This window comes from Hyposmocoma kahamanoa, unplaced genomic scaffold (assembly GCF_003589595.1).
Source record: "Hyposmocoma kahamanoa isolate Upper Pololo Valley unplaced genomic scaffold, ASM358959v1 100021, whole genome shotgun sequence".
Classification (NCBI taxonomy): domain Eukaryota; kingdom Metazoa; phylum Arthropoda; class Insecta; order Lepidoptera; family Cosmopterigidae; genus Hyposmocoma; species Hyposmocoma kahamanoa.
Genome location: NW_020653200.1, coordinates 1968041 through 1983101, shown reverse-complemented (window position 1 = coordinate 1983101; position 15061 = coordinate 1968041). Strand labels below are relative to the sequence as shown.

General features: G+C 36.1%; 1 protein-coding gene across 1 annotated transcript in view; it reads left to right on the top strand.

Moving 5' to 3' along the window:
- LOC113240202 overlaps positions 1-15061 on the top strand; it is a 77534-nt gene that overhangs the window by 2474 nt on the left and 59999 nt on the right. Inside the window, exons 2-14 of the mRNA XM_026477454.1 lie at positions 4404-4581; positions 4675-5031; positions 5103-5636; positions 5834-6022; positions 6215-6397; positions 6479-6598; positions 7208-7300; positions 7607-7714; positions 11520-11681; positions 13025-13129; positions 13564-13656; positions 13991-14113; positions 14379-14426. Coding sequence (XP_026333239.1) covers positions 4683-5031; positions 5103-5636; positions 5834-6022; positions 6215-6397; positions 6479-6598; positions 7208-7300; positions 7607-7714; positions 11520-11681; positions 13025-13129; positions 13564-13656; positions 13991-14113; positions 14379-14426 — 2107 coding nt within the window. The 5' untranslated portion in view covers positions 4404-4581; positions 4675-4682. The remainder of the gene's footprint in view (positions 1-4403; positions 4582-4674; positions 5032-5102; positions 5637-5833; positions 6023-6214; positions 6398-6478; positions 6599-7207; positions 7301-7606; positions 7715-11519; positions 11682-13024; positions 13130-13563; positions 13657-13990; positions 14114-14378; positions 14427-15061) is intronic.

The following is a 15061-nucleotide window of genomic DNA, read 5'->3' as shown; positions in this document are numbered from 1 at the left end:
CGGCGTACTTCTGTAGAGTTCTGTAGAGTTCTCATGAGAAATGGAGGAGGTTACACTGGCAAGTATGGGGGAATTAGGATTTTTGTAAGGAAAAAACTAAGTTGCCCGCATAGTAATATGTGGGGCGCGCTATAAGTTTCCTGAATGAATAAGAAAAAAAAAAATACTTTAAATGGTCAGAAATGAATTTATTGTTTCTCAAAATATTCTCCGTTAGCGTTAATGCACTTTTTCAAACGAATGAACTAATTTTACAAACACTTATGCCACTCCTCCGTGATAATCTCCGAAACATATTTTTGATACCTTCGACAGCCTCTTCGGGTGATGAAAATCGTTGACCGCATAACGGTTCTTAATTTTTGGAAATAAATAAAAGTTACAAGGTGCCAGGTCGGGACTTTACGCGGGATGGCTCATAAAGTCAACGTTGTTCACCTTCAAAAATTCATTTATCTGTCTGGCCGTGTGGGAACTGGCATTATCGTGGTGCAAGATGATACGGCGTTTACGGTTATATTTATGAAGTTTGTCAATAACTTCCGGCAAGCAAATAGTCGTGTGCCAATCATTATTCACAGTACAACGATTCTTCAAAGCAACAGAGCCACGTGTCCTGTTTTATAAAAAAAAACAATGATCCGCTTAGAGGCACTTTGCATGCGCGCCATTTTGGTTGGTTTCGGCTCATCTCGAAAGACCCATACGCTCGATTGTTGCTTTGTTTTGGGATCGTAACTATAAATCCATATTTCCTCACCTGTTACTAGGTGCCACACCAAATTTGACGATCCTTCGTTGAATCTGGTAAGCATAGCATTGCACCAAGAGATGTGATACGTTTTTTGAGCCTTAGTCAAATTGTGTGGGATCCACCGAGAGCACAGCTTTTTCACACCCAAATGTTTGTGTACTGTTGATTGTATTTGACTCATGCCTATGCCTAAAGATGCCCGAATCTCATGGTATGTCACATGCCTGTCTGTTTTGATCATACGGCGCACAGCATCGATGTTTTTGTTGTTCACAGCAGTGGACGGGCGACCATCACGAATTTCACGAAATGAGATTCACACGACCGCGTTTGAATTCTGCAAACCAGCTATAAATAGTATGGGTGAACCTACTTGTTGATAAAACACATATCACATCACTTCGATGGGCTTGGTTACGTTTCAAATATAATGACTTAACTGAAATTCATGATAAATTATAACAACTGATAAAAACAACTAATAAATATAAATTGTTTGCATAATTGTTTCAGGCCATTCTGGTTATGAACGGGTACAACGGATGATAAGACCATTATTTCATGCTCAGAAAATGTAGAACAAAATAATTTTATATAAATACTAGGCAATTTTAGGGCAGTAAACACCATAGTTTACTTCTTAAAATTACATGGAAATGATATTCTTAATGGAATCTACACGAACTCTTTATGTATTTCAGTGTTTTTGGAAGCTCCAGAAGAGGAGGAGAATAAACATGATGAGGACGCATCTCAACAATCTCTCTATCTCCACTTGAAACCACTCCGAACGCAAAAATTTGCTATTGTAAAAAGAAACAATTTAATAAATATGTATTTTAATTAGAGATGTTCATTATTTCAGTAAACACCTATTGAAAACCCTAATGAAAACGCCTTCAGTTTGTTTGCAAGTCCCTGTAAGTCCGAAAAACAAAACAATATATACTACAAGAACTAGGTGTTACGACCCTCTACTTTTGGATTAAAATTTTGAAATACGTACTCACATGCTTCCATTATTTTAGTTTTTAGGACCGCGATTTTCTAATTTAAGTGAGAGCAACCTATACTTTTTGAATGAAATGAATAAGTATACTTTTATGTAAACAATTGTGATATGATAACAAATCCAAGATCCATTCAATGTAAACAATAACCTAAAGGTGTGGTATATTGACACTTACGTTGCTCTTTTAGTTTTAGGCAAACTTCACCACAGAAAACGTCAATAAACTTAATCTTAGAAAATCAAGAACTTTATTGATATTGTCTGTACAATGGAAAAGGCGACATGCGCGTGTTCTTTAATTTGTTTCACAGTAATAACATAAATGTTTGTTTTTTATGTTTAACTATTTTCAAAAAAATATGTCATTGGCTAGAAATACACGTTAAATTTAAAAAAAACAATACTAAATTGTAGCGGACCAGAGACGAATATAGATCATTCATTCGCGGATTAGCGGTTCGTAAGTGAATCAGTTTTAACGTGGTACGAATTTTAACGATTCAATTTAGGATTTAACTACTTTTTTTTATACTTTTTTAACTACTTCGTTATTCACTCGTTTTAGTAAAGCTCATAGTAAGGCCCCAGATTATGATCATCTCCCTTTTTTTTTTGGTTAGCCTTAAGAAACATGGTTTTGTTTTGTGTAGTCTTCTAAGACCACTTGAATCGATCGTTCCTTCAAGAAATCGGAGATCCAATTGTACAGGTCAGTGGGTAGCCCATAAGAGGGAAGCTAGCTTAAAAGGCTTGCGTGCGAGACCTTCTCAAAGGTTTTAGAACTGTCCAAATATACAATAAGTGCTTCACCGTACCATACCATAGTTTCGTTCCATATGTGAGAAGCACACACAGGAAGATCTCCGCAGATCACCTTCCTCGGAATCCGTACTGGTCATAACTGAAGAAGTCGTTGTCTTCAAGTTAAGACAGGAGACGGTACACGTTCCTTAGTCTTGCAAAGTATGGAAGTGACTGAGGTTGACAGGGTCAGCTCTGCTTCCTTTTTTTGACACATTTTGCACGTTTGCTAGCTTCCAAGATTTGGGAACTACACAAGTCGCAAGTGAGAGGCGATACAAACGTGTGAGAACAGGAGACAACTCTGGCTCGCTAGTTTTATTCAAATGGACTCCCAGAGTTCTGATCTGAGTACCTCTTTTAGAGGTATTCGAAATTGCGCCATAGTGCAGCCAGTGTGAAGTAAAGAAGGTGGTAGGTTCCGTGTAGCATCATAATCATAGTATGAGACAGCGAGCATTCCGGCCTCAGCAGAGGTGGTAAAGAAGGGCGACTAAAGTTTGTTTCAACCGCTTTGGCTAGGTATGAAGATTTTGAAGCTATGCAGGTTTTTTTTGAGCCAGTTACCATTACAGCTACCAGCGGCTGATAAGAGATTCAGTTTTAGATTTGTATTTCAATATACTATCATTCCGTATAATTTTTGATGATCATTTATATACGTTTGCAAATGTCGTGTGGGGTAAATATAAAATATCTAGCTATATTTTTGACATCGAGTACTTAGGTGTTCGCGATTGTTATACATAGGAAATGAAACTATTTTTCTGCATTTAAATCGCGTATATTTGTTTTTTCAAATAAACCAACGATTCGGACCCTTTACAGGTCCCATGGTCACGGAAAAATAGTTGCATTTCGTATATATTTTTGATTTTGCCTAGTAGAACACAAGATTCGATATGATCTATTAAAATGTCATTTGAGAGTCGTTGTTTCCAAACCTGCCCTTAAGCAATAAGTAAAATATTTATTGATTGAAAGATTTGCACCACTTTATATCATGGTTCTTACTTATCATTAGTGATTATATTCTCTTCTCCCTAGCTGTAACGGTGTACGGCGAATTCAAACTCGGTGGCATTGCCATTCAGTCGATTCGATGTATCCCTTTTTAACCATTGTTTCTTTTGATATCTGTGAAACTTAACAGCGACAGTGGTTTATACGTTAACAATTAGCCACCTTGCTATTTTTCGCATTACGTGATTGGAAGGTCCTCGACGACACCCCGGAGTGAACTGACATTTGATTGGTAAACAATATTAGTGACTTTTGAGGCACAATGGTACGTTTGGACATTATTAGAAAATTGTATACAGAATCATTATCAATTACAGTTATGAAAAAATATGCAATGAAAAATATAATGTTAATATTTTTAATATTTGTTTTATCGATTTCCGCAGTCGGGGTGCAAGAAATTATTTCACCATGTTTTTTATAAATCGGAGTGTTTAATCTTAACCTTGAATTGTCTAGTCTAGAGAGGTGTGAATCTTGATGTCGTAAAGTTCAGGAAAGCCACAGGCAAAATTTATTATTTTTTGTGTACCATAAGTAGTTACACGCTAACTAAAGGTAACTCGTAAATAATTTGCGATACAATTCGATAATTTTATGAGGTAATGTTGTTGTCTTCATGGGGCTTTCAAGGTTAACAGTACCTACTTACTACAAAGATTTTAAATTTTTAACCTTAGTCCTGCCCACCATTTTAAAATATAGTACATAAATACATTAAAATGGCGCACAGGAATATGAGCCAGTTTGCATAACAAAAAATAAAATGGTGCCACTGGAGTCAATTTTCACGATGTTAATATTGTTTTTCAGGATTCAGTGCAGTATTCACTTGGACAACAAATATTTCTTGCTACTTTTTCTAAGGTGCTATGTTCACAGTAAATAGTGACTTAACAAAAAATATTAGTCGTCTGCTATACATTCACGGATGGTACAGTCATACCGGTTCTCCTAACAAAATTTAACATCTTACATTTTTCGGATTGTGGTAAGTGTCAAAAGTGAGCTTATTAGTTTCTAATATTTATAGATTGTATCAATTTTTACTCCCAGATATTAAATTCATAATTGGTTTTTTCAGTACAGTATATGCAGGCATTGATTCATCCAAATAATTTTTGCAATACACACATAGCAAGGACAACAGACGTTTTGATCTATTGGATTTCGAAACACAATCTAAAAGATAATGAAAATAATAATTTAAATTTAGATCCGCTAACAGACAAATCTGCCGCAGAAATTTCAGAGAAATCTGAAGTAGAAAGCGAAGACTTCTTCGAAATAGTTCGTGAGTTGTTAGACCACGAGGTCATAGTCGCCCTATGTTCGTCGGTGGATTTGCTTGTTTCCTCAAACGAGGCGAACTCTGACGCCTCTTCTGAAGCGAATGACTCTATCATCAATATCAAATTATGCGGATTTAAAAACAGCAAAGGTAAAGGTACTCTAATATTATTCAATAATTTTAGAAAGTATGATAAATATCCCAACTACTTTTGTTTTCAGGTAACGGCATTAACAGCATTCAAGAACTTTTTAGCAATAAAACGGAAAAAAAGAAAGCAAATGACTCACTTATGATTGAAGATACAGCTGAACAGTTTTATAAAAAAGATCGGAAACTTCATGGAGTTATCTCGAAAGAGTCAACCGATACCAAGGACTTTAATGATATAGATAAACAAAATCGCAAAGTACATATAAATACATTTCCATGCAATCCCATTTCTAAGAAAACAAAATATGCTAAGCGCAATACTTATAGACACGATGTTCGAAGAACAGTTTTGATGCACCACCAAAGTACAATAACTGAAGTCAACAAAAGTACTGGTACTATGACGCATTGTGGAATTATGGCAGAACGACCTTTTGAAGAGCATTGTCGTGATGCTAAAATTAATACGTCTACCGCTGCTGATATACCACGCTGGTGTCGCCAACATTCTGCACCCAACCTTACCGAGCCCGTCAAGTTGATTTCGTCTGATGTGCAGTTCATTGGTAATATCAGTACATTACCAGAAAAAGAACCTAGAGGTTAAGGTTTATTATTCTTACCATGCTTAAATACTAAATATTTATACTAAAGCTTGGAGAAATTTTTATTTTAAATAACAATAATAATAATAATAAGTGAGGAGCCTCGCATCTTAGCCACACTCCACAGCTAGGATAGGATCTCTGAAAGCATTGGTTTGTGTTAAGAAAGTACACATGGATTGTTATGGTTCCAGGTTTAGCGCCAGAAATATTTTTAAGCTTTGGTGAAAACTTGATGTGGCAATATAAAGACTCTTCGCCAGAACAACTTTTGGGGCGGATAGGCAGAATAGGCAGTGAAGGTACACTAAACTTTGCAAATGCTTTCCCTGATTGCTTTAAGGAAGATAATTATACTAGTTCAAGATTAACACATTCTAGAGGTAGGTTAGATCCGCGAAATTTCTCCGTAATGCACCATTTCTTGGAATTGTTATTTCTCCAGGCATGCCATGCATAGGTCAGCCAGCATACACATCACAGTGCTTATAAGATCCGTCTTCTTAGCTTATATCATTATATTTCTAGACATGTATACTTGTTCACATCTCTATTTGTGAATGTTTCTTTTGTAGACATGCAAAAAACTTCGTACCTCAAATGTTCGTGTGATTACCGACGGAAGGCAATACTTCGCGACGGTTTTTCAAATGGAACGCGTACAGAACCACCTCCAACAAAGTTCGGGATGCATCCGCGATCTTGTTACCAATCATCCTTTGGCACTACTCACAAACCTATTGTACGAGATCAGTCAGGTATCCCTTCCATTTTAGTATTAAATTTAGTTACATAATATTATTTCGCTGTAGATATACCCCAAATAGTTATCTCCGCAGGCCAAACGCACAAAAAAGTGTGCTCTAGTTGTACCCGTCGCCTCGGTCGTCGAATAAGAAATCGCAACCATAACCTGTCGGAGGACGACAAAGACTTTTGGATTGAAGAAATTAAAAAACGTAAACTTTTTAAACTTAAATGATTTGAATACATGAGGCAGTGTGAAATAAGTTGTTTGTTGTGTACTTAAGTTAAGCGGTCCAAAACGGGGTTCAACTCTGTGCTTCGATAAATACTGGTGACAAGGTTCTTTGTGCAACAACCAGCTGGGTAGGTGCAGCCGCTCTACCTCACTACTGTATTTCTGATTAAAGGGAAGGAAGAGCTAGCTTAATCACAGATACATACAACTAAGTCAGGATACGTTATATCCAGCATTTACCAACGCAGAGCCGTGAAGACCTGTTTTGGAAGCTAAGAGAGAAAATTATTTATTTTGACTTTTTCGCATCGCCCTTTGACATTACATTTACAAGTTTTATACGAGTTTGTTGGGTGTGAGATAAAGTCAAAATTGACTCGAATTGTAGTTCTCTGCTTCGCTTTCGAAACAGCTCTTGTCCATTCCACTTTGGTAGATAATAAATTCTGTTATTGCAAAGGTGGTTCCATTCCATAGATGAATCATCTGACAGTTTGTAGTTTTTACACCATAAAAAAGTATGATGTGGTGTACTCATGATGTTTCGTTTCGACTATTGGACTGTACTAAATTGATTCCTTTTCAGAATCACTTACCTACAATGCAAAATATAACAAACACCACCGGAAACGAAAGATGTTGAAATCTTCGAGAAACGATTTAATTTCTTACCAGCCAGGTAATATCAGTGCGTTTCGTTTTGCCGTCGTTCGTTTAAGATCGTGTGACCGTTTCTGTATCCGACCGAGTTTAACACCTATTAACATTAGTCAAAGACAAGTTTTATTTTGCTAAATTACATTAAAAATGTGTACCATGAGGGGTAGAGAGATGGACGGTCATCTTTTTGTGACATTATTTTTTTTGTATTTTTATTTTTTCATATGTATCTATGAAAGGAATTAACAATTTGAACGCTAAAACTCATACTTTACTAATTTGCTCGTTCATTGCCCATTTCCGTTTGTTTTTCTATGTTTCATAGTCAGTCTTGGCAGTTGTCGTGCTACCTTCTGCGAGGTGAACGTTACCAGGATGCCATCCCTACGGTCTACACTGCATCAATATTTCTGCCAACATGAAAGGAGGACAGGTAACGTGTTTTAATCCGCGTTGAAACTCTGTGTACCTTTATTAGTTAATAGATTAGAAATCCACTCTTTCGATTTAACTCAATTCACTTAGGAGTTATTTGAACCAATTTTAGAAAATTCAAACTTACCAAAATTAGATCAACAATTGAAGCTCCTTATCTAGCGCCCATAGTGCAAACCGTTGGTGAAGTAGATGATATGGATTATATGGGAATGTAAAAAGGAATATAATGTAATAATTCATTGAAATTTAGTTATTGGTCGACTATCGGCATTCATAAAAGTAGACAAATGTATGAACTTTACTATGAAAGAACCTGTAACACTAGTGACAGTTTTAATGATTTTGTTAGAAAGTATCCGAAAATGTTTAAGCGTATTTGTGTTGCTGCTAAAGCAATGTTTATAAACAATAAAATTACAAACAGCGCGAATGCAATAAAGACGACTTGGAATATTATAAACAACGAAACTGGAAGAGTCAAACCTCATAACTTAGATTTTCAACAAAGATATGATGACAAAATTGTAAATACTGACGCAGAGGTAGCTAATGTTTAGAAAAAATTGTTTACTGACATTGGAATTTCGACTACTAAGTCGTCGTCTCCCACTGCCTCTGAATCCTTACTAAAAGAAAATACTGGAGTTAGTTTTACTAATTTAAAGTTCCGTCACGTACTTTCAAACGACATTTTTAAAACCTTTTAACGATAGACATAAAAATACTGCTGATCTTGATGGTCTTACTGTCAAAGAAATTAATTCTGTAGTTGATTGTATTTCACCTTACCTATTATACCTATTATATTATTTTAACAAATGTGTTGATGATGGTGCGTTAAAGCAAAGTTATCCTACTTCATAATCTGGTAGTAATTCAGACTCCACCAATTTCCGACCTATTTCAATAGTACCAACTCTCAGTGAAATATTTATAATATTCTTTATTATTTATTGAATTATTTAATTAATAATTATTTGAAAAAATATTCTAAATCGGATGTGTGCACATTTTTACATTAATAATTTAATGTCTCCTAAACAATTGGGTTTCACTCGGGGCTGCTCTACAACCGATGCTGGTGTGGAGGTTATATAATACGTATATTTGATGTATTGGAAAACTCACACCATGCTATCGGTGTATTCTGTGACCTTTCCAAGGCTTTTGACTGTGTGCACCATGTCAGGAAACTTCGCCATTATGGTGTGGCGGGCCGTGACCTCGACCTTTTTCAATCATATTTGAGTTGGAGGGTACAGAGAGTCGATGTCAAGGGTACGAGATCATCAGGGTATGCAATTTGCATGGGCGTCTCTCAAGGTTCAATTGTAGGTCCATTTTTGTTTTTAGTTTATATTAATGATTTACCTAGCCTCATGGAGGTTTTAGAACGTGAGATAGTATTGTATGCTGATGATACTTCTTTATTATTTAAAGTTAAAAGGCACCAATGTTTCTATGACGATGTGAATAATGCTATATCTAAAGTAGTAAATTGATTTGCAGTTAATAACCTTAATAAATTGTATGAAATTTACGTTACCCAATGTTAGACAGACGGACACAAACATTATTATACAATTGTATTTCTAGATATAACTTTAGATGCTAAATTGCAATAGTGTCCACAAATAAATAAGTTATCAAAACGGCTCAGCTCTGCAGTGTACGTGATAAAAAAATACGGAAAGTTTCGGACGTCGAAACAGCTAGATTGGTTTACTTCAGCTACTTTTCACAGTTTAATGGCATACGGCATTTTGCTTTGTGGCAATGCCGCCGATATTAATAGAATCTTTGTCCTGCAGAAACGTGCGGTTAGGGCTATTTACAATCTGGGCCCCAAAGTGTCTATGATAGATAAATTGTAAAGAGATTAACATTCTTCTACTAACGTCACAGTACATTTATTCAAATGTTATTTATGTTAAGAAAAGTATTAATTTTTTAATGAAAAATAGTGGCAAACATAATAATAATTTTGAACTGCCTCTATGGTCGAACGGTTACCATGCCGGACTGTCATGCAGAGGACCCAGGTTCGATTCCCGGGCCGGGAGATATGTTTGTATGGCCTACATTTATTTATCTCGTGAACTTGGGTGTAATTTGTGGTTGTCTATGTGTGTGTTCATGGCACCCACGACACAGAGTTTCCCTAATGAGGGGCTATGTTGAGTGTATGCGTTATTTTTTTTATAAATATTTAATACGCGGAATAAAAATAAACTAGCTGTTCTTGACAGTCGCCTTCATAAAGTCTCAAATGATATACGCTTCTATAATAAGATTCCGATCGATATTCAAAATTGCTATTTTCGAGGTAATGTGAAACAACAGTCCGTGGTGGTGACCCGTTTCACTTTTTCAGGTATTCTCGATCTAATGTTTAAATTAAATATATTCAAATGTATATTCACAAAGAGCAACCCCTAGACATTTTTGTTCATTATTTTCAGGGGAATCTGCCTTACGTATGAGCAGTAGAGTTTAATCAGTATGACCATTTCAAGCATATTTCAAGTGTAATTTGCTTACCTATGAAATAAAGATTATTTGACATTGACTTTGTGTGACGAAAAGTAGAAATGAGCAGAAATACTACGTTGAAACTCAATAACTCCCAACTCAAAAACTTAAGAAGTGTAATGCACGACGCATAGATGATATTAAACAAAAAATATAGCAAATAGAATATAATATAAAAAACATAAGAGCTCGCGACAGTCGGGCCACCTAGGTCGACATTGATAATTCTTGCAATGCAAACCTCTAGCTGTAAAATGAAATAAAAATATTTTTTAACGCATTTACATATTACCAAGGTGTAGATGCTCGATAGTGTGGGGATTTCGTGCTTCTTTTAATAAGGCTAGACGATAATGGTAGTATCTTGATGGGAGTGAAATATTTGTTGAGAATTTTATTTCTAGGTTGTGGTCATTCAACAAATATGTGTTTTGTTTAGAATGGCGTTAAAGGATTTCGATACGGTTTAACCGGACTGAATGCAGGTATTTATAACGAACGAACGAACGAACGATAGAAGCTAACTCTAGTGATTAAATTGAAATACATAAATATTAGACAACATCACATATCGACTGTGCAACCGGTACTATCTCAATTGTGACAATTTTACACGGTGAAGAAAAAATTGTTCGCGTCAATTATATACAATCTTAGGAAATGAAACTATTTTTCCGGATTTAAATCGCGTATATTTGTCCGGAGAAATAGTTTCATTTCCTACGTGTAACAATCGCGAAAACCTAAGAACTCCATATATACAATCTGTTTATTAAATGAAAATACGTGGTGTATGTGTAATGAAAATATTTAAAAACTACGTATTTTTATTTAATTAATGAGATGCTATATAAATGACGCAAACAATTTTTTTCTTCGTCCTGTAAAGTTGTTAAAATTGAGATACATCAATAAATAAACACAAAATAATTTTTTTGTACCGTTACCTAATCGTTTATAAACACTTACATATAATTAAGAAAATTCCGACTAATAAATGCTTCTAACTACTCAAAGGCTTCACGATTTTTAGTAAAACACTACTGCGTTTGAATCGCCTGTTCGCAAAAATTTTAGCCATACTGAAAAAATATTGTGTGAATCGAAGAAAGCTCCTAAGCAGAATTGATATGTATATGCCATTACTAGTCAATTTAACGCGGTTTTAGAGTTATATCAATATTTGTTTTCTTATTTAAAAAAAATGGGAGACTGAAAAATTGGTACATTTGCCTTACGTGATATTCATCTACAGTCCTTTTATTTAGGGAAAGTATACGCAGTTCCATCATGCTCGTGCTGTATGACGCCTCCCCAGAATTCCACAGTACTTGGTCTTCTCAATTACAAGAAAGACAAGAAAGTGAAGAGGGAACGACAATCCAGTGTTGTGAGAGCTCTTCGAGCGGGTACTGGTCCTGTAATACCACGTAAGTTTGATCTAAATTATCCGAATTGCCACATGCTCGCCAAAAAGCACACGATCTATGATTAATTATCGTCAATTCTAGCGAATTGTGGTCTCATATAATATATGAGACCACAATAACATATAACATATGCTTGTCCGTGGTTTCATATAATATAGTAAAAATAAGACATCATCAGACAGGCATCAATGCCTACACTGCATTTCGCTCAGAGTGCAGGGTTGTCACGTTAATATTTTAGTTGTACCTACAGCATGTAAACATAATTAAAAAAAAAAAAACTTTTCATCAGTGTTCTCGTGTTATACTGAAGAAATCTTTGTTAAAAGCAGTACTCACGTGTTCAGATTCTTAGACCAGTATCGCGGATTAGTATTGAGAGTATGATTTTTTATGAAATAGAAATGAATTGCTAAACAATTCTGATTTGAGTGGCTCTTGTTCAAACCACCATACACACTAATAAACACGTCTACTATTTGATGTCATTTTTTAAACACCGAGCGATCACTTTATTTAAATGGCGTGTGAGGCGGACGACACATTCTATGCAACTTGAGCGCATAGCCAGATTATCGAATGTGTGCCGTTTGTACAAGTCGCGCGGCGGGCGTGCACTCATACAAGCCATGTTGCCACGTTCGTATAGAGTTACCCCACTCGTGCAAATAGAATCCGAGAACCGTATTGATATAATTTGCTCCCAGTAGCACGCACTTATTCTTGATTATCGTAGTCCACAATTCTTTTCCATTTTTCCTTCAAATAGCTTTACTATGTCGTCAATTCGATAAAGTGGTTTACCATACAACCTCGCTCGTTTTATACTATGAAACGATAGAATTTACAGTATATGCACAACTTATATCCAGTGACGGGACAAACAAGTCGTGATGGTAAGCTACACGTCTGTCCATAACAGTTGCAGTGCCACTCAGAGCTTTAAATCGCAAATATCTGAAGGGCTACTGCCACTGCGCCTGTCACCCTGAGACATAAGTTCACCAGCACCCTTCAAAACCGGAAACCGGAATGCTGACTTTACTGCTTGGTAGCAGAAATAGGTAAGGTGGCAGCACTTCCCTGGACGAACGCTTTCACAAGGAGTTCTACTGCTACTAAGTTATAGTCCATACAGTATTAGTAGGTACTTGAGAAACGATTACGTAGTATGCTAAATGTCCATTTTTATGAACATGAATGTTAGATATTTCAGACTTTCAATTTTGTTAGAACCTCATAAGGTTCCATCTTTCCATCTTTCACCAGTACGACATAAGTACCTACGATTTTACCTACGATTTGGTAAGTTATAGTTTGTACAATACACTATGGTGGTGCAGAGAGGCGACCATCATGCGAGGCGTGTTGCTGCGCGGCGCGGAATATTTGCGAGGAGCAGAAGTCGAAAGAGGACGACGCTGCTAGTGCTGCCGTTCTTTCATCAGGTATCCGAGTAAAACGTAGTCGATTTTAGACAACAGGAGAACATGGGTCATGGCTCATGGGAAATGGCATATCCTATACATTTTATTAGAGCAGTTTGCATTATAAGCGTAGTCGTTCCTTTATCTCCAGGGCCATCCGCATAACTTGTGTAGGTATAAATTATACTTGGCTCCACTTGGATGATGATTATTAATTATTACACTACCTCATAAGCGGTGGGTGATGGTTACGTTTTACACACAGTCCCTCGATTGTTGAAAAAAAATTAATCAGTAGATTTTTTAATATAGCTAGGGCAATCTGCACGTGTAGTCATACGTGCGGGGAGGGATATCACAATGCAGGATTGTAATCGTTTGTACTCTGTCCCTTGCTTTCATATTTGAAAATGGCATTGACGAGCGATTATGACTGCAAATAACTATTGTATTAGTAGGACCGGTGACTGTCGCGCGCTCGTGTACGTCTTTATGCCGACGAGTCTCAGCGCCCATATCAGCTCTCGGGATATTGACACCTGTTCCAGGTAACCTTTGTTTATTTAGGCACTTCAACGCTAAACTAGTTTCATCGACACGTAAGGTTTATGACTGTGATCGCTTTCGTTCAAGTAAATTTAGAAAAAAAAATTAAAATATTTAAAGTATTGCGTGTACACGTAATGTTCACTAAGTTACATAATGTTTAATTTTTTGTTATTAGTTAGTGCATGGAATTTTTTTTGTAATAGGTACACATACGTGCGTGCTACGGGACAAACACTTATCAAATAATTTGTATAGAAAGTAAAAATGGAACAAATGACGTCATCAGAACGATTCACTTTGATCTATATATGTAAGATATGTGTCTTTTTACAGGACAATTGATAAAGCTATGCGACCCGTGCGGTCACAAAAGAAAGGGATATGTCGAAGTGTTGCACCCTCCACCTTCGCAAAGGGCTTCCTTGGCTGCCGGGCTCTACCAAGACATTTACGGATGTACGTGTTTTTCAATCATCGTTCTTGTCAAGACGATATAATTATTGGCACCGGAGTTTTGTAGACCCTTCAAGGCGACACTGTTAACAACAATGACAATCATGAGGCAATTTTTTTAAGTATCTACAGAGTATAATAGAAAGGTGCTGTGGAAACTTATTACTGGAAACTTAGTAACTTATAGCTATATAACGATTTTACAATGATTTTGTACATGTGCATTTTATGGTATAAAACATATATTTGACTGTTTTTATCTTTATAGATGCCTGCAATAAATGGGATTACGAGGGCAAACTAGATCAGTGTACAGGTAAGACGTAAATTCCAATACTAAGTTTTGAACTTTATTTTACTTAATTTTAGTAATGTATTTTTTGACTATTTAGCTAACTGCTCATTTTTGAAACTTAATACCGGATACGGTGGGGTCGGGCTCGGCCTGCGGCGTATGGTTGTGTTTTGGTTTCGCGGTGCGCTTATCTTTCGTGGCACAACGGTTAGTACTATGGGCGCTTATTGAGTAGGTTCCGGGGTCGATTTCCGATTTGGGCTAATTTAGGAAACGAACTTACTCTAATTGGTTCTGTTCTGGGTATTGCCCTCAGAGTTATCATTATTCACGATGCAGGAAATTCGACAATTCTAGGTCAGAAAATTAGTGTGATTATCTAGCATTATATCGATGGTTAAAAGGAGACTTGATTACAGAGCATTTTAAACGTTTTTTTAAAACTCACTGTACAAAACGTATTCAACGAGAGGTGAAACTTATATATAATATATATATATATATATGATTATATTTCATAGATACGGGCAGTGTTGGGCAAAATTTAATTGTTCAGACCAATAAAGATCGACAATTAATTAATTGTCAATTGCGAAACAGCAATTAACAATTAATCAATCGTTAATCGCGTATATCTACAATTAACAATTAATCAA